The following is a 24,299-nucleotide window of genomic DNA, read 5'->3' on the forward strand; positions in this document are numbered from 1 at the left end:
TGCTCACATCTCTTTTTTAATTGATCCTTCTGTATGGGATCCAAATAGCTGAAGCATTTTGTCCAGAAACTCTCAGTTGTAGAACAAGCAGTTATATGAAAGAGCTTACTGGTTGATTTTTTCCAACAGCTTTTGGTGAATGATAATTGGCATGCAAATAAAAATAGAGATAAACCTTATGCTAGCTGAAAAGTTACAAAGTAGTTATGTTATGAAAAGTAATGTTTGACACTCCATTAGCTCATTAAATTAAATCACAGAGAAATGGCTTTTTTTTTTTTAATGCAATATCAAAACTACTGCATTTCTGGGAGACATTTCTGGTGGATTTCTGTATGTGCTGTTTGGAGATTGTGTATTGTAGGTGTGTATGAAATTTTACAGCTATGCCAAAAGTATTTTATAATAAAATTTTACATACAAATTACAGCTATATACTGTAATTGGCTATTCTTTTTTTTTTTTTAAAATATGTATAGCATCTCCAGCCATGCATCCAAGGCATGCAAAGTGATTTTTCAGCTTATGATGCTTCAAACCATTAAACCACCAAAGAGCTGTGAATTAAACATAGTGCAAGCAATGGCAGCATTCGCACCAGCATATCAAACCAGAACAAGAATTGCACAGACTCTCAAATATCAAACTTCGGGGTTGATTCATTCAGTGGTTCTGTGACCTGACAAGGCAGTATGATTAATTGCACGCATATTCCCTTGGAGGCTTTCCTGCTCATGCTCTCTGCAGCAAAGACTGTTAACTTGACAGATCAGCACAGCAGCCTCTTAAGATACCAGAAAGGGAAGAGGTTGGTTTCTGATTGAAAGATAATGGAGGAATAGCAGCTGTCCTATGCCGAGGAAAAAAAAACCAAAACAAATAGCCTTTGATTCTCAGAGAACCCCCACACAGAAATCAGTTGATTTTTCAGTAGCTCTGGCTATAAGATTTCTGCCCAGGATTGAAAGACCATATTTACATGATACTATAGGTGCCATAATTAGAAATTCAGCTGTAGTTCCTTTCATTTGATTATCTAAACATAAGCCATGGCCTGAGTGTTTTTCTTTTCTTAATAGACACTCTTGTGGATGTCTCCTCTTCCACATGTTTGTTCTTGGCTTTAAAATACTTTGGTCATTTAGGCTTAAGTTTGCAGAAACCCAATTCAGCAGGTAGCTCCCATATTTGCAGTACTGAGCAAAGAGGCTTGCACAGCACATTCCTTCTGTTCACAGGCAATCCACATGGTCCTGCCATTGGACCAGACCCACTGCGAGTCTTAAATAGGTTTAATTTTTTGAGTAAGGCCCAAACCCCTAGCAAACTGCATTAGACACTTCCTCAAGGACACTTAAGCCCTACAACCTTATTTATTAAAGGGTTTTAAACATTGACCAATGTTTCCTCTTTCACATTTCCCAGATGGACTCTGACTGGATAACACATGCTTGACAGATTCTTTCATGTAGTGTGTGAAATGAGCTCAGATGCATGATAGCCCTCTGTAGACACACCTGCTCCTGTGGGCATGACACTGCAGCCCTGGCTCAGGAATGAGAGCTCCCAGAAGCAAATTGTAGGCAGGGAAACCCCACGGACACCATCACCAGGGCTAAGGTGGTCAGGGGCAGGCTGAGCCAAGGTGGCCGATCCACGGAGAACCCTGCACTCTCATGCCTCATAGACATCTTTGTTCTGTTCTAGGACAAATCCCTTAAAACCCACCTGGAAGCACAAGTCTGGAAACTGGGACCTGGGCTACCTTTCCACTGCACTTTCTAACTTTCGTTCTCCGGCACCTACTGAAGAGCTCAGTTTACAAATGTCCTTAAAATCCATCACTCTGTGCTGGACCTCTATCATAGGGTTACATTTATAGCAGAAATTGTGAGTAATGGTCTTTTAAAATGTCCCTGGATACTTCCATGACATCCCTCATCTACTCCGAGCATTGAATTAAGCTCTTCATTCAGTAGCTGAATTTTCTAACATATTGTGAAATCTTGTCTATTACTGGCAACACCAAAACACAAAAAGCAGGAGAAGTGCAACAAAAAAATGCTCTTATTACTTTGACTTTTAAAATGAGCCTAAGAAGCTAACAGGAAAGATACCACATAAAAAAATTTATGTAATTGCACCGCATGAAAGAGAAGGCAGGTCTTACTAAAGCAGAGCAGTAGACAGCACGACAGAAGAAAATTCCTCAATGCAGTGGCATATAAATATTGAATAAAATGCAAAAATTGACTCTGCAGATGGCTCTGGGAAAAGCAGCCGCTCTGGCTGCAAATATGTTTCAGAGAATACACCACCAAAACTGGAAATCTGCAAAGCCAAGGAGGAAATCAGTGAATAATCCACTAAAAGGAAATCCCCAGCTTCCACAACCAAGTACAGAGATTACAAATATGTTTCTAAATCAATGAGGGGCGGGCTGGGACAGAAAAGTGAATTTTAGGATTTTTTTTTCCCCTTAGTATCACACACTGCCATGCCAGTCTTTGCATACTGCCTGTCTTTGCATACTAATTTAGATGTTTAACTTGGGATGTTAATCTTACAGTAAGATAATTTAATATCATCTCTGCAACCATTACTTTCTTCCAGAGGCCTTTGCAAATGACATTTCCAACAGATTTAGATATATGATTGCCAATCAAGTGAGTTGCATCAGCTCAATTTGCTTCTTGCTTTTTGCTCAGAGAACCAGCTGTACAATTCAGTCACAAAAGCTTCTGGAGCAAAGCTAGAGCGGATTTCGTTAATCTGGATTTGCGAGCCCCAAGGTACTGGCTTAAAATTTCATGATGAATCTGTGTCACTCTGTATTTCCTTCTGCCTTGGGAAAACAAAGGATGGATATATGCAGAAAATCAGAGTTATTCTCCTTAACTGTAAGAAGCTACCGTGCAGAAATAGACAAAGAGAACTTGCCATCACCTTAGCCAGGTAACCAAACCACCCCACAATGGCAGCTTTCTGTGCTTTGCATAGTGTGGAAAAGTAATATATATGTATAAAAAATAGTAACTAACCCCCTGAATGAGACACACGATGCAATGTTTCTGTGGGTTGCTGAGGCAAGAGAATAGCAGAGGATGCAAGCAGTGGCCTTGCTTGCAAGTGAACTTGAAGATACAAGTGAAATGAAAGAGTGCCCTCTGCAGAACAGCCCTTCCAGAAGTTGGCAGGCTTTCCTCTAACAGGCTGAGCTCATAGCCTCTCTTCACCCTGTATATCCAGCACTATATTTCTCAGCAGGCTGAGACAGAGGTTATCTGTTTGAGCCTGGCAACAGGCATCTCCAAAGGGGTGATGTTTAACACAGAGAACTGGAAATTCTTCTCACAAGAACTGTTTTTCATCCATGGGACTGGAGGTGCTTGAACATGTGCAACCAACACGAACTGGATCTTTCACGTGGAGTAACATGCCAAGAAGCATCAAGTTCCTACCTCCACAAACATATTTCCTTAAATTCCTTTGAAGGAACAGCTATCCCAGTGTGGACCCGGACCAGAGGACTCTCCAAAAGTCACATAGCAAGTAAGAAGGGGGGCTGGGAATGACCTCCAGTCACCTGCTGCCCCTGCCATATATCACCCTTATCACTGGAAACCACAATGTGTACAAGAAGCCTCATGGAAATCAGTTGGAAAACACACAATACAATTCATCTGAAGAGGACACTGGGCAATACAAGCAGATTTGTCACTGTGCCAACTAAGCTTTCAGGCTTTCAAATCTAGCACTTTTCTCATCCTCAGGAAATACTTCTGTTAAGTGTTAAAATCACAACGAAACACAAGGTATTTAAACGTAATACTAAGAATATCAGAGATTAGTACAATGCACAGTATGTTTAGAATTGCAGAATTGTTAATGTAAATTAAAATGCTTTGCCAGTAATCACTCATTTTCCTGACTGAGCCACACGGCTTTTCTTCTCTGCTGCACTTCAGCCTTGCAAAGCTGCACAGCTGGTCCCAGGGGGGTCCAGCCCTGTGGGAGTATGGACGTGTGCCATGAAGCTACTCTGGCCTCAGCCCCTGACTATGGTATGCAAAAAAATGTGCCCAGGGAAACTGCCAGAAATATGGAAATCTCTGCAATGAGCAAGTGGACGAGGGCTGGTACTCCAATCATACACAGTGAGGACCTGGAGCAAGCAGAGAAAGGAGACTCAGCAAGATTCCGTGCCCGAATTGCCTTGCATTTTCTGGAGCGTCCCCTGCATGGGAGCCTTCATGGAGCTGGTGTGACTGGGATGGGCAGTTCAGCAGCAAACACCTAGAGCCCTACAAGGAGCTGATGTCTTCCCTGGCTATTCCTGGATTCTGGTGAGAAGGATCACACCATTGCTCACAGGCTCTCCTCAGCAAGTGCACAGGCACTCCAATTTTGAGGGAAGATGCTAGTAAAATATATTAATGTAAAACTACTGATGTAAAATTCCTGATGCTTACAGTCTGAGAGCATTCATGAAGAGTGTATCTGAGAGGGGACAAGAACAACTGTAGGGACTGAATACCACTGAGGCAATAAAATTAGATCCAGCATTTAATCATCTTTCCAATAATATTTCATTTTTTTGATAACTACTTTTGAGAGATTTCTACATTTCATCAAAATGAACAGGTGATGATGAAAGACTTAGTCTAGACAGAAGTTAAAGTTTGAATTTTAAAATTAAGTTCTACACAGTGGGAAAAAAACCCAAATCAGCACAGTGTTATGTTTGTCTTAAAGCCTTTCCTTTTAAATAAAAAAAAATTCCAAAGGTTAAAAAACCCAAAACAATCAAATTTTATTATTTTGAAAATAAGGTCTATCTAAAGTAAATATTTTAAAATTTAATATTAAACATTAGCAAAGATCGCTTTGTAGAGATGAAATGAGCATCATCAGGGAGTTTTATAAACTGTCTCACTTCCACTAGGACTTGGGTAGCTGCAGTTCAGCACTAACAGCACACAGCATATTTGGTGCAGTGTAGATTATTTTTTTTTTGGTAGAATATACTTATTTACTGTCATAGCAGAAGAAGCAATTAGCTGGCATTTCATGGGGCAGTCTTCTAAGAAAAATCCTGAGGCAAGAGCAACTCCACCATCAGATCAGACCCTGGTAGGAGACGAAGGGTGCCCCGCAGACCTGCAGGTGTGTCAAGTTTCCCCACTTGAGACCTTCTTGCAGATTTTTCTTTTCCATCAGCAGCCTTGCCACTCACAAATGCTTCTTCTTTTGTATTGCCTCTGCCTTGACAGCCAAGCTCTTGGCACAGATGGTCAGGACCACGATGAGGACTCCAACCAGGAATGTCACCACAGGCCAGAGGAAGCAGTGCAAGAGGACAGTCTCATCATGGGTGCGCTTCAGCATCACATCATCTGGCCTGTGAAGAGCAGGAACAGAAAATGTAGAAAATATAAATCAACTCAATATCATCAGCTCATCATTAGTGGAAATCGTCCACCATGGAAAGAGTAAAGGTGTTTTATTTGCTACAGTGTTAGAAAATGATTAAGTGGACCATTTCATTCACTGCTTTCGTTTGCCCGTTTATCACCAGCACTCGTGGTGGGCTGTAAGAGCTTTCCACTTGCAGTGTTTACAGGCTAACAAGTTTATCTGGATAAAAAAAAAAAGGGGGGGGGGGTTGGTACTTCAGGTGTTCTAGGGGTCATGGTCATCACAAAGAGCTGTGAGAGATACAGTATCACACTGACTGTGGATTGGAAAAACCACTCTAGCAAAAACATAATACCAGGCAGCATTTATACATGTCTAGCTCAGATGTCATCAAGCCCTGTGCAATGGCTTAAGTGTAATCAAAGCTTCCCTTTTAGCTTGGAGCGCTGATGTGTTCATGAAGGCTCCCGGTGAAGTAAGTCCTGGCTGTGGTTTGGGTACAGAGCCGGTCCCTGTCCTCAGCCCTGAACTGCTGGTGGCCCAGGCTGGCCCAGTTGCACTGGCAGGCAGGAGTCTGCACAGAGTCTATCCCCAGGAGGACGACAGCCTGGCCCCATGTGGCCAAGGTTCCCGACTCAGCCCCTTCCCAGCAGTGGCTATTTCAACAATAAGCTGTGATTTGGTGCTGCAAACAGCAGCGTCCAAGTAGGCTACTACAGGGACACTTTGGGGAGCCTCCCTCAAACATTTGAACCTCCATGCCTCCATCAACAGCATCTAACACACAGTCATGGTCGGGTCTGTAACAGGTTTATGCATTTCCAAGGGAAAAGGCTAATAGCAAGGAGGAAGCATCTTAAGATATTCAGAAATTTAGCTGTGCCACGTGTCTGAAATATCAGTTGTCCATCCGCCTCTTCCAAGTCTGGGAAGTCGGTTGGGAAATCCGATGCCAGGTTTTCCTCAGCTCTGGCTCTTTCTGCTCTCCTTGCAGTTTAACAGTTACTAAATCAGTCTCATGGCATTTGCATTTTGTTGCTGCTTTCTCATCTAAAGCCAGACACATGCAGCCCCTGGAAAATTACCTACAAAGGAAAGAAACAGACTTTCTCTAATTAGGAAAATATCTATAGCCTTGACTCATGTTGGTCCTCATTTACATTGAACTTTCCCATCACGTGTTGCTTTATCAATGCTATCTGACACTCTTTAGAGCAACAAACCCCGCAGCCTAAAACCCTGCCAACCCAGGCTCATCCAGCCAGGTCCTGAGAATTAAGCTCTTCTTAGTGGCACATGGAAGCAGACACCTGCTCAATGACTGTGCTGTCTCTCCCACAATAGTTTTATCCTGATCAGAAAGCAGCACCAAGAAAGCATTCTCCATAGAGGAAAGAAGAAGAACCTCTTATTCTTTCACTGAGAAGTTAATTTATGGAGATGTTTGCAAATCTATGGAGTTTAATCCATCCTTACGGAGTTAATGGAGCTAGACTGTCAAGCTACAACTTATCCCAGATTTAATTGCACCTGGATTTGCATTTGGGGATCTCTCACCCAAAATTGCTAGGTGAAGGATCCTCTGCACTGTGCCAGCCTGCAAGTCCCCAAGGCTGACACCATGCATCTCTCTTTGTTTGTGTAGTAAGAAGCAGAATAAGACTGATTATGAGCAGCTCAGCTATAAAGAAGTTGAAATTCAGCAACATAAAAAATTGCCAAAAGAACCCCAGGTGTATTCAACAGTGGAGTGCATGAAGTCTGCTTAACCAAAATCCTAAATATATATAGGTAGGCACAGGTGGAGACTATAAATTGAATGAAGTAGTAATAACTTTATAGGCACAAACTCACCAGCCTATGCCATAAGAATGACAACACCTGAACAGAAAAATCCTTTCACAAGAAGTATAATACTGCTTCCCTCATATTTACTGTATCATCATCTGTGCATAACAGAGTGCTAGTTGGCAATGAGGCCATAAGTAGAGAGCACTCAATCTTCACAACTTTCAGCTTACAAGTGACATTGAATTTTAAGTTTGGGGTTTTTTAAGCAGATACTCATCAAAGATTTCAAAAATAAGGGGCAAGAAGAAAACTTAGAAAATTGCATTCAGTTAAAGGAAAGAAAGTGTGATTGGGGAAAGTAAGGTATCTTTTTGACAAATTCCTAAATGTTTTTGAAAACACGTACCAAAGCTAGCAGCAATGGATGCCAAACACTCATTATAGGTGTGACTGTAACTTAGTAATTTAAAAGAATTTCCCTTTTGGAAAAGAGTCAAAGACAGAGGCCTTTAATTAAGCCTCAAGATGAGGTTTTGGTTCAGGTGGGTATTATTGCTATTTTTAGCTTCAGCAAGAGTCCCTGTGCAATTTTTATATGGCAGTGACTCACTGTCGACTGCACACAGCGTCTTTGCAGACAATGCATCAAGACATGACTGAGTCCTCCAAAAATACTTCAATAAATGGCTTCTGGCACCACAATTAAGATATTAAATGCCCTTCTTTAGTCAAGAGGAGGGAGCAGCACTTTTGGATGGTGATCTGACACCCAGGAAAACTCCGGAACCCTCTGGGATGTAGCCTTTTGGTACTGACTCTTGGCATAAAAAAATAGTGGGACAAATTTGGATCAATTCCCATGGTCCTGGGAATCTGGAGAGATCCCAGTTGACTGGAAGCTGCCTAACTTTGTCCCAGTTTTCAAAAAGGGCAAGAAGGATGACCCTGGAAACAACAGACCTCTCAGTTTCATTTCAGTGATTGGCAAAATTATGGAAATTATTCTGGGAGTAATTGAAAAACACCTGAAGGACAACACAGTCATTGGTCAGAGCCAGAATGGCTTCATGAGGGTAAAGTCCTGCTTGTCAATCTAAATTTCCTTTTATGACAAGGTAACCCAACTAGTTGCCCAAGGGAAGCCAGATGATGTAATCTTTTTGGATTTCAGCAAAGCTTCTCTCTTCTCTGTGGTGACCAGTGACAGAACCCAAGGGAATGGCCTGAAGTTGTGTCGGGGAGGGTTTAGGTTGGATATTAGGAAAAGGTTCTTCACCCAGAGGGTGGTTGGAAGCTGGAACAGGCTTCCCAGAGAAGTGGTCACAGTACCAAGCCTGACAGAGTTCAAGAAGCATTCAGACAATGTTCTCAGGAACATGATGTGTTTCTTGGGGTGGTCCTGTGCAGTGCCAAGAGCTGGACTTGATGATCCTTGTGGATGCCTTCCAACAGAATATTCTGGGATTCCGGGACACTCTAAACACAGTAATGTAACTGCTTTGGTTTTGCATGGTGAGGCTAGCATGTACTGAATCTGCAGTTTTGACTTTTTCTTGCTGCTTTTTTAAAGATGATGTGCCTGTTCCCAGAATCTGAAGGCTTGTTGTTTGGCTTGGAAACAGAAAAGGAAAGGTGCTGTGTCCCTGGGGGAAACCTTCTCATGTCTTTGCTGGAAGCCCCCACAGCATCACTCTCCTGGTGCTGAGGCACTCATGTTGAACCCAAACGAGGTATGTCATGCCTGGAAACTTATTTATTTTCCCTGTAAAAATCAGCAGATATAATTAAATATATCGCCTTGTCCCTGTAAGTGTAGTGCATTTAATAAACCTATCTTTGCTCTGTGACTTTCATACAACATTTCAGTTCAAAGATGTTGGCAGAGGGGTTGCACATATTCCCCCAAGGTCCATTATGGGCAATCTCTTGTTTCTAGCGATGCTGCCATTCAGGTCTCCAGTAAATGCAAAGCCTCTTGAGGGGATGCACCCAAACTCCTGACACCAGTTATCTGTGCACAAAACAGTGGTAGAGACAAAAAAGAGACCAAGGGGGAAAAAATCCACAATACTTGCAAACCCTGCTTAGACATTGGGACCTTGTTCTGCTGCAAACAGAGATGGCCATTGTGCAGCACCACCATCACTGCCCAGCAGCAGCCCCAGAGTGAAAAATGAATGAACAAACTAAAAAGTATCCCTGAACAAGTCTCTATTTCAACCCCAAAAATACAGCTTTCCCTTTCACTGACCAGACAACGAGGAAGGGATTTTGTTTTCATTGCTAAAAGGTGAGACCAGGACTTATTTTTAACAGGACTTTGTGCTCAGGGCTAGACCCTTGTGGAGCTCTGAGCCAGGTTGATTGGATTAGTTGTTTCATTATACAACACACCCCTGTTAGGTGTTGCCAAGCAGTTCAAACAGACACCACATAAAGCAGGCCTCCATTAGAACCTTCAGAGCCATTACGGAACATCATGGGAAGAATTGCAGTGCAGGAATTACCAAAAAGTCATGTAGGACCAAAAAGTTACAGGCCCATAAACATTTCATGAACATTTATGAACCACACTGTGCAACTTATGTTACACAACAAAAGCTGACAAAAGTGGGGGCATGGGATAGGGTAATCTCACAAATATTTTTTGTATTCAAACAATCTGGAATTAAGATGTTTGCAATACACTTATTTTGCCCACAGTTGTTCACATCCCGTCGCTCTGACAAGCAGTCATTTTTTCCCTTATTGTTGCAAGATGCAGAGATCCTCACCTAGATGGCTGCATGCAGGGGCAGTGCTGTGTCTTACTAACAGTAAAGTCCTTTCCTGTCAGCCCAAGCACTGCTCCACAGGTGATAAAAGAAAGGACAGGAAATAGCAACAGCATCTTCTGACTGGACAGAATTAATTTAGAAAAGTGTGAAGTAAGAGGCAAGTCAAGATTTATGTTCCAGCACTTACAGATGAGCAGCCCTACTACCTGAGCACTCTGGGCTTCTACACATAATTATTCCCCAATAAATAAGGACCCTGCAGGGTACCCCAACAACATACAGATTGTTGCTGATCACTGGACAGCGTTTGCCCTTCAAGTCTCTGCGACAGAGTGGTCTGAGTTGACAGAAACCTTGGTATCTTATTTTTTGTTCTTGTTGTGGATGTCAGTGAGACCTGGAACATGAAGAAATAAAGCGACAGGATCTTCCCCATCCCACCTGTTTCCCCAGACATCCCATTTTAGGACATGCAGCTGTGACACTTGTTTGCATGTGGTCCTGCCAACACTTGTGGTCCCCTTGAACACTTGGTGTGAAATCCAGAACACTGAAGCACTAGAGCTCAGCGTCTTTTCAAACCTTTGGCAACAGCCTGAGAACTTTATCTGAATTTGTCCTTTATTTTATGCTCTGAAATACAAAATATTTTTTCTTCTGCTGGGCAAGGCTTCCTTCAGATTGGAATATCATCATGCCAACACACAGGCACCTTCACCAGAGGTCCAGAAAAGCAACTTTCCCATGCAACTTGCAACTTGCCAGCCAGAGAAGAGTGGCACACTAAAAGTAAGTGCCTACAGTGGCAAAGCAAGACCTCAATTTTCAGTAAAGCGCTGAGCTCCAAGCTAAGCTGCTCTTAGTTTCCCTAAGATAAATGTCAGAGAGATAGTTTTGCTGGGCATCTCAATTTATATTAACCAAGAATGATTGAAATTGCCAAGTCTGCTTCTCATCCCTTTTGAACTGTAAGAATTGCATCTTTTTTTTCTTTTCACAGTAGCCTGTTGAAATGCGCACCACCAAACTGAAGGGAGATGTTACCTAATAGTACACTCTGCATGCAGCAACAATTCTGACAATGAAGGTGAATTAAGTTTGATGAAGAATAGATGATGTTAACTCATTGCCTATATGTTTACTTAGAATTTTATTCTGCCTTTTCAAAAGGGAGATTATTAATATTGCAAATAGTACTCTCTCTAAGGAGCTATTTTCTGTATGTTTTATATAGACTGACAGAGAAGACTTAGCTTATCCATAGAGTGAAAAAAATACTGACAGAAAATATGCCCATTTCTATTTTGAAGTGAACAGACTTTTCCCTCAGTTTATTATGGGTTTTTTTACTGCTTCACAAGCTGCTTAGTCATTGTTGCTCTAAAAGTATACCTAACATGCACATTCCTAGTCAGCAAAACTTATCTCCCAAAGTTCATTCCTATCTCCAGTAGAAAATAAATGGTGTACACATTTTGGCTTAGACTATCTTCAAGCATCTCTGGCAGTGAGCCTGTCTTCTGCTGTACGTGAATTGTTGTATGATCAGCAAAAGGCAGCATTTCAAGTCAACCATTGCACTGGCAAGAACATTCAGCAGTATAGGATTCAGCATCTTTAAGGAAAAAAACCTTGCCTGAGTGCTGCTCAATTCCTCAGTGTCAACTTACATGAATGGCAGATGCTACATGGTATGCAGCCTCAGAAAAATTTTGTCTGTGCTTCACCTAAATGTGAGAACCAGATCACATAGCTCTGGGCGCCTACCACCCTATGCTCATTTACAGGAGATAAATAAACACCTCTTGGCATCTGACCAATATTAGGCATTTATTTTGGGGTAAGGTAAAAGGTTCCTGTTTCTCTCTGCTGACTAGAAAAGCTAATTTTCACAGCATCCTGTCCACACTAGTTCAGATGAATCCTAGCCATGACTTCTCCTGCAGACAATCCCATGTTTCCGATTCTCCTGCTCACTCAGGCAGTGGCTGTTGCAGGTCCCAGGTCTCAGCAGTGTGGGGAACTGGAAGCACATGCCTGTTCAGAGAAGCCAAAATTATAACCGGGCTTGTGATTAGCAGACCCAAGCATTGGCACCTTGTGGACCAAAGGACCCCCTGAGAAGGTCCCTGACAGGTCTGTTGTCACCACATAGGATGCCCTAACCTACATGTGCTGTAAGCAGTTCTTCTTTCCCCTCTATAAGGAACAACAATTTTTGCTACAAAGCACTGGTGGGATCCCTCCACAAGGAGTTAACCAGGGCAACAGACTGTCATCCTGGGCATGCTGACTACGTCTCTCCAGGAAGGGGGTAATAATTATAGCCAGCCTAGGATAAACCTGAAGCCCCCAAGGCACTCAGTGGGCCACCCACAGGAGAGTTAGGCACTTCTCCACCTGCCACCCTGCTCCAGCTCCCCAGTTCGCCCAAGGTCCTAGCACACACTGGCATCCCTTTTCCTCCTGTTTCTCTAAACAAACTTGAATATCTGGTGCCAACATTCCCACACTGAGCCCCGAATCACACCTGCAAGCCCCAAGCTATTCCCTCCTAGGTCTCTCTTATCTGTTCAACTTCCAAGTGTTTGCGGGGTAGGACTAACCTCTTCCTGCTGCCACATCACCTTCTATTTCCTGGCATATCACCATCAGAAAGAGAGAGGCAAAAGGACTCCTTCCCCTGTCTGTTTATGGAAGGAAGGAAACCACACGTCACCCTCATACACCTGTAAGTCACATCAATATCAGCAGTAAAAGTAAGAATTGAAACAGAAGGGGAGATGCTTTAGCTTACTATTTTGTATTCTGCAAGCATTTATGAAATCTGGCAGTTCTATGAATGCTTATTACACATACCTGATTCATTAATCCTCTGTGAACACAATTCCTGAGTTGGTTTGTAGTATTTACTGATCTTCCCTTTTCTTCCACAAATACAAAAGGGTTTCTTCTCAGTGGAGGGAAGGAATGTTAATTTCCAAACCAGAAATTTGCCATTTGAGTGTTAAAAGCCAAGATGCTTTTTGTCATAAAAATTGCGTGGTTTAAGGAAAACTTTCCTCAGAGTTTTGTATTTTTACTTCAAGTGATAAAAACACTCCTGTGCTTTCTGTATAGCTTTTCATCAACAGAATGGTCTTGCAGAGTTCTGTGCTGAGCTCTGTGTGATAAACCACGTCACTTGGGGGGGGCGGATGTGTGTATACATGTGCATACATTTATATATATTTTCAAACAGAATCAATGGACAGCTGTTAAACAGATGCATAAGCACTTCTGCCTAGCCAAATGAAGATTACTCACCTCAAGTGCTGGTTAAAATAGCATGTAAATGGTTGAGAACCCACTTTCTCTTTCCAGTATTTCTGCTTGTACGTGACGTTCTCAGAGTTCTCCTGATCATCTCTTGCACAGGGAGGGATGTATGAACACTGCCAAGACACGTTGCAAAACAGAGTTACTTCTGTGCTCAGGAACACAGGGCATCACTTCTCTGCATTTTCCATAACGCCAGCATGACTGAAATGGACAGAGAATAATAAGAACAAGTTCCACAAAAACAAAAAAGAAAAGTTAGCTGAAATTTACTTCAATTGTTAGTTACTCCATGAAGGTACTGGAAAAGAATATGCCAGCATTCAGAAACAAAATAAAGGTTTTGTCATATTTTGTTCCATTTTCAAACCAAACTGCCTCATAACACCTTGGGGGTTTGCATGATGAATGGGAAAATAATTGTTTCATTTTGTTTCATTTTTGATGAATTCTTAGCCAGCCGCATGGATTGGATTTGAATAACTTCCTATTTTCAGTGAGGCACGTAATCACAAGTTTTGTTTAGTATCATGCTAATAAATAACTCAAAGAGTCCAGGAAGCTTTCCCAGATGATGGGATATCTGATATCTGGCTGAAATCCAGTGGTAAAAGAAGGTGTTCTTCCACTCTTACAACAGAGAGAAACAAGCAACAAAGTTCAAAGCCTCTCTTCAGCAGAAAGTTTCAGCATCTGCTTCTGCTGTACAGAAGTCAATAAGAGTTGAACATGCAGCTGAGCTATCTGCAGATCTCACCCTCAGACATCTACTTCGAAACCTAAAGAACTCAAGGGAAGTTCCTCCCACAGCTTGGTGCACTTGGGACTGGGCTTTCAGAGGCTCTGCTTCGGGTCACACACACACACACATATCTTAGTTTCCAAGTCTTGTCTTTGACACACCACCCTTACCTCCTAGCCACAGCCAGTTAAACAATAGAAAACAAATAGTCCACAGAATCAAATGTCGGCAGTATCAGAATCTCAGTGTCCAAGAACAATCTCTCTTATTTGTACTGGGTGTCCATGGAGATCATTACAGGAGGTGTTGAACCACACTGAGTAACACAGCTTAACTGATCCTCAGATAACACAAAGGCTTTTCGCCCTGCAGGACAGATGGACACCAAGGTTTCAGGTGCACACAGAGAATTCCAATTCCTTTAAAACTGTAAGCTGCAAACAGAAAAAACTGTTACTGTGAAGGCAGTTAAAAAGCCTCCTACTTGGGTACAATGAGGAAGCAGGAGGTGTAGGCTATGGGAAGCCCCTAAAGGGGTGCCCACATATCATCACAACATTAATTTCTTCACAATATCCTGAAGGCAGTAACAAGTAGAGAGATACCCTCTCTAATATGACAATAAAGATGATCATGACTCACTGTGCCGAGTGAGTGCTTCCTCTCCTTCTGGTGAAGTGTCCCAGGGGGCCTACCTTGCTCCCAGCTGCACACTATGCCCAAACTGTACAGACCTACAAGTCCATCTCCGCCGGACAACAGCTTGAAGCTTTGCCATTCCGGGGAGAAGGGAGAAATCTCAGGATTTTATTCCCCCGATGATGTAAAATCTGGCCACTTCTGTCAGCACATACAATTGTTGTCAGTGTCTTCCATGCTTAAGACTGGAAAAATCTGCAAGGTCTTCCATTCTGCTTCCAAGCTGGAACTTGCCTTTTTCATGTGCAAGGATTCCCATTTTCACATGAACCCACATCTGGTGTTGCCATGGCACAAAGCTCTCTTTAGTTCCCTGTTCAGATGACCCTAAACAAAGATTGTTCCCACTGCTGATGACAGAGGAGAGAAACAAGCAGCAACGCCATTCTACTTCAGAAACCAGAATGCAGGATTTATCACATACAGTTATTGCCATCTTAGATAATACTCCCTGGTCAGCAGTGGTTTTTTTTGATTGCGTACTTTGGAAGCAGCAGGCACCCCCCCTCTCTCCTGCATGCCCCCAGTGCATAAACACATCTGTGCAGCAGCTAGACAAGTCAGCAAATTTGGCACGGAGACACCTGAGTGCAATGCTGGCTCTGCTCTGCCCCCATGACAGCCCCAACATACTTCAACCATGCCAGCTGGTCCCCTCTTCCCTGTTTGGCCTGGGGTCTAGCACACCCAGCCTCCGCTCTGATGCTTTTTTTTATGAAGGATTTCAGATCCTCCTTTGGCAATGGTATCATATCCCACCAATTGTACACTGACTGCCTATGCCTGACTGGAGTCACCATCCTGCTCTTCCCCAAGCCCCCAGCTTGTAGGTAGCCCCCAGCTTGTAGGTAGCCCCCAGCTTCTGGGGTCTCTAAAAAGAGCCCCCCAAACCAACCACTAATTAGCCAGCACACAAAATGCAGAAGTAGACAAAACAACTAAGTACCAATGTACATTCTTCTGCCTAAATTTCCTCAACTATCTCAAAAACTACTATTCCTGTGGTACTGGTTACATATGCATATTCCCTCTCTCCTCTGAAATGTTTCTTTCTTGTGTCTACAGCTTACTGCTATTCTCTGCTATGAAAGTGCACCCTCCCCACCACTCCTGGTTAAACTTTCTCTGGATCCTTCGGAGACCTTCCACCCCTACAAAATATTGCATGAATCCTTCACAAAGTTCATGACCTGGTGAACTGTTGTTCAGCCCCATCCTGAGTTTCAGGCTTAGAAACAACTGCAGAGGTTCTTTTTCTCAAGAGATGCCCATTTGAGCAGAAAAGTATCAAGCTATAGTAGTCTCCCAGGACAGTTACATCACAGATTACTTCACAATTTTTGCTATCAGTTCCCACACTTTTAGCTCAGTATGAAGCTATTAAACATTGAGGTTTTCAGGGCACGGATTTTTCTTGGTTTGGAAGATGTAAAGGGGCTCACAGACAACTTCTCTCTTCAACACTTCTGTCTTCCCCATACCAAAGCAAGACAGCGTGTGGGAGTATTGCCAGTACCTACAGGAAGGGGACAACAGTGAATGATCTCTGCAACTCAAACTTCACACTATTCTCTGCACAAGTAGTCCCAATGACAGCTGACATAAAGCATGCTGGATACATTTCCACCTCTTTATCTTCATGTAGAAAACACAAAGGGGACACCCTGGGTCTTACCATAAATTGATGTGACCTCACTGCTTGAGACTGTTGAGGATTAACAACCTTGAAGGGAGAAGTGGTCTCTGTCCAAATATGAATCCCAGAGGTCACTCTGAAACATCAACTCAAAGTGATGAAGCCCTTGAGCCACAATGAACACTCAAGGTCCAATTCTAATGTGAACTTATCACCTGCTGCACAAATACTGGAGCTTGTTTGCCTCCCTGGGTTGCCAGCATAGTCCCCACCAATCCAACATACATTTTGTCTCCTTCGGATCCACATAAGAGATGGATCTCTCTTTACTCAGCCTCCCAAGCACACTTCTTGGAGATTTTATTTGAGCAACTGTGTCACTCTCCAAAGTATAGTCAGCAGTCAGATAAAAGGGAATTGTAACTTTCACTTTAGCAACAGGCAGTTTCTGAAACGTTAATTACACAGTCCTCCCTCACAAGACATGGCATGAAATACTGCCATCAAAATACAAACAAATGCCAACCGTTTGAAAACAAGCTAGGACACCTGATGCTCAATTGCAGCTCACACAGAAACATCCATTTTCAGTGAAAGTATCCCACTCTATATTGCTTTGATGTTTTTTTTTCTTTAATAAGTGACAATGAAGTTGGAGAATAGCACTTAAGATTAGACAGTCAGAATAAATCTGATGGAGCAGACTCCTTTTTGGCACATCTTTTGATACGTGGAACTATAATTGCACCTCCTACACTATGTCATAGCAACAATAAAATTATTATGGAATTCCAATACAGTTTCAATTACAGAGCTCAAAATCAGTATCAGGTTGATAATATTCCCTCTTCAGTCAAAGCCAGTGTTTGGCTAGATGGCTCAGGATTCAATTCAATAAAAATGTCAGTGAACTGCTAATAGATCTTTACCCAAGGTTTTGTAAGATTTGTGTCTGTGTTTGCTGCAGGATGCTCCCACTTCAGTGTCTCTGCAGATGTGTGGGAAGATCCTTCTGATCCTTCATCAGAGCAGATGTTCTTCCACATCACAGAGAAAGAACAGAGGCTTGAACTCTTGATGATGGCTTAACTTCCAGGTAGCATTTCATGCTTTTCAAAGACTAATTCTTGCCTAACTCAGTTACATTTTTAAGAAAAAGGAGACAGACTTGGTAGGTTCTGAGGGAAGCTGTCTCAAGCCCGGAAGACACAGTCCACAAGGCAAGACCAAGAAAGTCTTAAATGTAAATAGACATAAGTAGAAGTAGGTCAGCTCAACAGCACACAAACCAATGTCACCAAGAAGCAAGTTTCCAAACTCACTTGCCAGGTGACTTGTTGAAGGCCATCCTCCTGGCTGCTGGTGAACTATGGGACAGAGCACGTACCATTTGTTTGGCTGGCAAAGCTCCACGTCATATGCCACACAGCTTGTGAAGCTCTGTGATGAAATGAAGTGGTAAGGATGCTGTAGGTAAGTATCTCTGCAAAAGTACAACACACCACTAAAACCAGCACCTGATCTTCAGGTGTATTGGGTTTGCTTGGCAAGGTTTTTGTAGTGGAGAGGCTACAAAAGTGGCTTCTGTGAGAAGCTGCAAAAAGTTTCTCCCATGTCTGACAGAGCCAATGCCAGATGGGTCTGGGACAGACCCGTTGCTGGACTCCAATCAACAACAGTGCTAGAGCCTCTGGGACAACGTATTTAAGAAGAAGGAAAACTGCTGCACAATAGTAGCCAGGAGAGAGGAGTGAGAATATCTGAAAGAAGCAACCCTGCAAACACAAAGGTTAGTGAAGAAGGAGGGGGAGGAGGTGCTCCAGGTGTCAGAGCAGAGATTCCCCTGCAGGCCACAGTGAAGACCATGGTGATAAGACTGTTCTCTTGCAGTCCAGGGAGATCCACAGTGGAGCACATAATCACCTGCAACCTGTGGTGGACCCCACACCAGAGCAGGCGGCTGCTTGAAGAAGGTTGTGACCCCATGGAAAGCTTGTGCTGGTGCAGAGTCTAGGCAGGACCTATGGTCCTGTGGAGAGAGGAGCCCTCGCTGGAGCAGGTTTGCTGGCAGGACTTGTGACCCCATGAGGGACTTGCATTGGAGCAATTCATGAAGAACTATAGTCTATGGGAAGGACCCATGTTGGAGAAGTTTGTGAAGGACTGTCTCCTGTGGGAGGGACCCCATGCTGGAGCAAAAGAAGAAGGAGGAAGGAGCAACAATGTGTGATGAACTGACCATATCTCACATTCCCTGTCTTCTGCACTCCTGGGGAGCAGGAGGTAGTGAAAATCAGGAGTGAAGTTAAGCCCAAAAGAAGGGAAGGGTTGGGGGAAGGTGTTTTTAGATTTGATTTTTTCTACACAAAACCCTTATCTAGTTGGCAATAAATTAATATTCCTGAGTTGAGTCTGTTTTGCCCATGACAGTAACTGGTGAGTGATCTCCCCCTGTCCTTATCTTGATCTATGAGCCTTTTCTTATATTTTCTTTCACCTGTCCACCTGAGGAGAGGAGTGATAAAGTGTCTTGTGTGGACACCTGAAGTCCAGCCAGGGTCAGCCCCCCCCCCCCCAACCATATATGAGCTCCTAAATTTTTGTGTGTCTCCATGCATTACTGGGGGAGCTTCATGGTATGGAAGGGAAGAAGTGCTGCCACAACCATCCTATTGTAGAAGGAGATGAGCAGGTGGACTCACTCCATTAATACAAAAAAATTGCCCCCTTCCATCTGGGTGTCCTGAGGGAGCTAGAACTGAGCACCATGCCTCATTTTCACCTGCATCTGTCAGCACAGATGATCACCTTGCTTCATCAGCACAACCCACCAGGAGTGACCAAACCCACAACTCATCACAGAGGCTTGAGGCAGTGAGTAGTGCCCCAGGTGAGATAAGTGGGTGGTGAGGTTTATCCATGGCCCCTGGGGCTGTTTCCAGAGGAATTGCTAGGCAGCATCTGCATAGTTTGCCCATCACAGGTACCAGCCCAAATACAGATCTGATGCTTCACCAGATGCACCAGACCCTCCCATAATTACTGTAAAGTTGGGCATATTTTGTTATGGAACCTCCTCTGTCATGGGTCATATTTAAGGGAGTCCAAAAGTCAATCCCAGTTCTATTTACAAGTGCACAGAAGAGATAATTGCACATCATCTTGTCAGGTGGAGCAGATACAGAAAGAAGCATGACAGCAGCACGGGCAGATGTGGAGTGCAGACAAGGAGCGGTAGCTGGTTGCTCTGCTACCCTGCCCAAGGACAAGGATGGGGAAACCAGGTCCTGCTGCAGAGCTGCTAACATCTGCCTTATCAGTCACTCCCATAAAAGTTTCTTTGGCAAAACAGTGGGCAAGTTCTTCTGACCCTACTCTTAACTTCAAATATAGGAAGGAAAAAGTCTAAAAAGCCAGAAAGTAAACTGTTTTAGCAGCTGACACACTCCCCTGTCATTTTTCCGAACCAAATTTATAGCCTGGTCCCTGCACTGGTTGTATGCACTTGCCGACTTACTTGATGGCCAGAGAGTGATAGCGACAACTTGACTTTGGAATTAATCCCCCTTAAGCCTTATTTCAGAGATTGTTATTGCTATCAAGGCAGCTGAAGAAAGGCTACTGTCACTCCAATGAAATTTCTTCCTCTGAGACAGCAATCAAAAGAAGAAGAAAAAAAAAAGAAAATAAAGAAATCCACAAATCTCTTGGACTAAACACAAATGTAATCATGTCCGGTGCTTTATTATATACATTCCTGGATTAACTCTGACCCAGCTATATAATCTTTTAAGAGCTAAAATGAATCCTGGGCTGTCCAATGATGTGATTATCTTAGAAAGCAAGAGAGGAAAAAAATTATTGTTCCTGCATCTAGAACAGTTTTCTCCTCGCTAGAACAGACAGATTCATAGCTGCAATATGCTGAAGTGCCAGCCCACTCTACTACAGAAAATAGAAGGTTTTTAGTTCAATGCACTGGGGATTTTTGGGAGTGTGAAGCTGCCAACTAATTCAGCATTGTGTGTTGTAAGGAGCCTGAACTATGCCTTTTCCACACTATTGATTTACAGGGGAAAATTGCTACCCTACAAAGAGAAGTAGATAAACAGAACATAAAATTTAAAGACTGTTCAAAGCAAAACTGGTCATTTTTTCCCCTTACAGATAGTTGGAACTGCTTAACACGTTGTATGTCAAATTGCATGAACACAAGGAAGCATACTGCAAGAAGGTGATGGGAACAGGAAGGGTTAATGAATCCCTAAGTGTTCATTCATAAATACATACTGGATCCTGAGCATTAGATTCAGCAGATTCCTACTCTGTTGCTTAATATATTTCAACATAAAATCCTGAAAGCTTTTAAAGAAGGTGAGATTTTAAAACAAAAATTAAAAGGAGAGTATAATTGTTTGGCTCCACAGACACTGAACTAGCAGAAAAAAGGGAAAACCAAAGCAACAAATAGACTTCAGTTCCTTACAACAGTATGTTTTCCTGATGACACCTAAACAACTTTTCTTCTTATTTTCCATTGGTTTTACACAAGCTTCTTAAAGTAGGGAAAATAATTGGAGCACATTTTTTTTCCTATGTAGTTTTCCATTTAGTTAAATTCAATTACTACTAGAGAATGCAGTTACATCAAAAAAAATGCATCCTTTCAGCTTGGGCTCATCTGGTAAATCAGATTTAATCCTCAACAATCAATAGGCAGCGTAAACAGCCCACATCTAGAGATGCAAGGAGGAAGGTAAAGAAAATAGATTATGTTTGTAAGAGCATGCAAGTACCACGCTGCCAACACAGAGCCCTGTTTCTTTATCAATTGTTAATATAAAATTAATTGTTAAATAAAAATAGGTTTCTGAGTGACATTTACAGGCATTACTTCTGAAGCTCTGGGTGCTTCCCTGCAGAATTGCAATCCAGCCCCCAGGCAGGTGTAATCCTTCTCTTCCCACCAGACTTCCAGAACGGTAGAAGAAAACAGGATCAAGAAGTAAAAACAAAACACTTGGACCACTCAGAAAGTTACTGTGGTCACAGTCTAATTTGAAAGCCTCTGCTGAAACTGCAGAAGCTGGCGGAGTTGCTGAGCCCAGTCATTCTGGTGGCATGGCTCAGCACCTACCTCCCATCTTCCACCTCCCATCTTCCACCTCCCATCTTCCACCTCCCATCCCTGCTGGACGTGGCCACAACGGGGCGATTGGGCCGTGTTCAGGGAGAGCCCAGGGAGTTCAGGGAGAGCTGCACCCTCTGCAGCACCATGTCATCTTTGCCCCACATCGAAAGGGTGGCTTTTTCTCCTGCATTTTACCAACTACCCCTTGCCCACCTGAAAATTGAGAGATATTTAGTGAAGTTCTGGAGCTCAGACAGCTGAGGCACTCACAGCACATCTCTGTAACCACAGGGAGTTTGGCAGCAGCACTCCCAGGGAAAGCTGAAATTTGCAAAGCTCCCTCACAAGCTGCTATGGGGCACCATCCAGCACTGCAGCTTCATCACTCATCATTTCTGAGCAGTGCCAAAAATTTAATCCAAATCCTTGCAGATTTACCATCCTGCTTCTTACTCTGCTGATTTTTGCCCCAACCACCCTTCCAAGGCCACAAGCTGTCAAGGGGAAAAAAGCAACCCTCAAACCCTAAGCTTGCAATTTAATCCACCTTCCAAGGGACAGAGCCAGATCAGTGCAAGTATGACTGAGGAGATGTGAGGCTGCACATACCAGCTGGACACTCAAGCCTGCTATCTGGCCCCTGCAAGCAGACCCCTGCATCGTGCTTAACATGCCCCTTGACATTGTGTTGCATCCACATCTCAGTCAAAAAACCGACATTTCCTTCTCCAATACACTCAAGACTTGAAGTCCTTTCACGGGTAGGGGGATTCCATTACATTTTTTTTTTCTTCTGGAAACTACTTAATAAAATCTCCTTCATTCAGGCAGCATTCTGTCAAGGCCATCTTTACCCAACATGAAAAGAAAAAGGAGAAGGTAGAATAACTGCCTTTAAAGAAAGAGAAAGCACAAGTCACATGTTGCCTTCAGACTACCCCAGTTTGCTGTAAGATGCAATTTTTAGGACTCCTCCATTCTGTCCTTTTTCATGTGGGTGATGGAGAAGTCTAAGAATCAAAACAGCATGAAGGAAACTGCTCCTTCGGCGCAGCCCTCTCCCCGACGCCCCGCCGGCAGTGGCTCCGTTAACACTTCCCCTTGCGCTTCGGGGAGTTGCTCTAGGAAGCCCCCCACCCTCTGGATCACGCAGCGGCATCGGGCACTGCCCGAGCAGACAGATCTCCCCGCCGGCAGTAGGAATTTCTCCCCGGCTCCCCGCCGGCGTCCCGGGGCTTCAGCGGGACGGGGAACGGCAGCTGAGCCTCCGCTGCTCCCGCTGCGCTCCGCCCGAGGGCTGCGCTCCGGACGCGGGAGGGTTGGGCTGGAAATGAATGGGGCTGATCGCGAAGTGCGTGCTTGTGTGTGTGTGTGTGTGTGCGTGTGTATTTATATAGTGTGTGTGCGTATTTATAGAGTGTGTGTGTGTATATAGCATTATACTGTACTTAGGATAGTGTATAGTATAGTGTAGTATAGTATGTAGTATACTATACATTATACATTGATAGTATGTTATACTATGCCATATAGAATCACAGAATATCCTGAGCTGGAAGGGACCCACAGGGATCATCGGGTCCAACTCCTGGCCCCGTACAAGACCATCCCCGAGAATCACACCATGTGCCTGAGAGTATTGTCCAAACACTTTTTGAACTCTGGTAGGCTTGTTTCTGTGACCACATTCCCGGGGAGCCTATAAGTGCCATCCTCTGGGTGAAGAACCTTTCCCTAATATCGAGCCTAAACCACTCCTGACATGCTAGATATGTATGTGCACACAACACATATAGATGCACTCTGTAGAGTACGTATGTATATATATATACACACATATACATATATATATATATACTCATGGCTAGGCTTCGCGAACGAAGATTTGGGAAATATATATACACACTATAGAGATATACTACGTTTTGCTGAGCAACAGCAGAGTGGTATTTTGGAGGGATGCTCCGGGACTTCATCCACTCCCCCCGCCCCTCAGATTAAAACCCGCACCGAACAGAGGGCTATTGCCGCGGACCGGGACGCCCCAGGCGGGCACCGGGGCCACGGAAAGGACACCATCGCCGCGGCGGGACCCACCACCCCGCATTTTGGGAGAGGAGGGCGTTCGCAGGTCTCACCTTGGGGTTGGTGCGGAGCTGCCGCTCGTCCTCGTGGAGCAGGGCGGGTGCGGAGGAGCGGGAGGTGCGGACCAGGACCTGGAGGCAGGGGTAGCGGGCGGTGCCGCGGCAGGCGGCCCCGCAGGAGAAGGTGCAGGCGAAGCGCTCCCCCAGCTGCCGCACCGCCAGCACCGTGCAGTTGGCGGAGCCGCCGCCGCCCCGCTCCTGCAGCGCCGGGCGAAGCCAGCAACAACCCAAACCCAAAAGGGAAAGCAAGCCGGCGGCGATGAGGAGGAAACCCAGCCGCATGCTCTTGTCCTCCGCCTCCGTGTACTCGTAAGCCGCCCGGCTCCTCGCCATCGCCCGGCTGCCGCTGGCATCCGCCGCCGGGCATCAGACACTGCCATCGGCTAAAGCTCCCGCCGCTCCCCGCCTCCCTCCCCGCCTCCTCCGAGCCTGAGTGTGCGTGTAACGAGCACGAAAAAAAAAAAATTAGATAAATAAAATGCAAACTTAATCCAGTCTGACCTAATTCAGGGCCCTCCAGGGGTGGAAAGGGACAGCTTGCAACGGGATTATCTACCCCTGGAGATTTGCTGTGGGGAGGGCTAGTCCGGATTAATATTGGGTACCATCATGCAAGGTACAATATCTAGAAGGGGGTGGGGGG

General features: G+C 44.0%; 1 protein-coding gene across 1 annotated transcript; it reads right to left on the bottom strand.

Annotated features, from left to right (window-relative positions):
- Positions 1–452: 452 nt before the first annotated feature.
- On the bottom strand, positions 453–24,015 carry KCNMB4 (potassium calcium-activated channel subfamily M regulatory beta subunit 4). Its single transcript, XM_027721953.2, has 3 exons — positions 23,651–24,015; positions 13,293–13,420; positions 453–5,401 (listed from the first exon to the last, which is right to left on the bottom strand). Exons 1-3 carry the CDS (start codon positions 23,987–23,989, stop codon positions 5,233–5,235), a joined length of 636 nt encoding a protein of 211 aa, XP_027577754.1. The 5' UTR covers positions 23,990–24,015; the 3' UTR covers positions 453–5,232.
- Positions 24,016–24,299: the final 284 nt, after the last annotated feature.

Source organism: Pipra filicauda, unplaced genomic scaffold, assembly GCF_003945595.2.
Source record: "Pipra filicauda isolate LSUMZ 115617 unplaced genomic scaffold, ASM394559v2 scaffold93_size3172892_pilon, whole genome shotgun sequence".
In the NCBI taxonomy this organism is placed as follows: Eukaryota; Metazoa; Chordata; class Aves; order Passeriformes; family Pipridae; genus Pipra; species Pipra filicauda.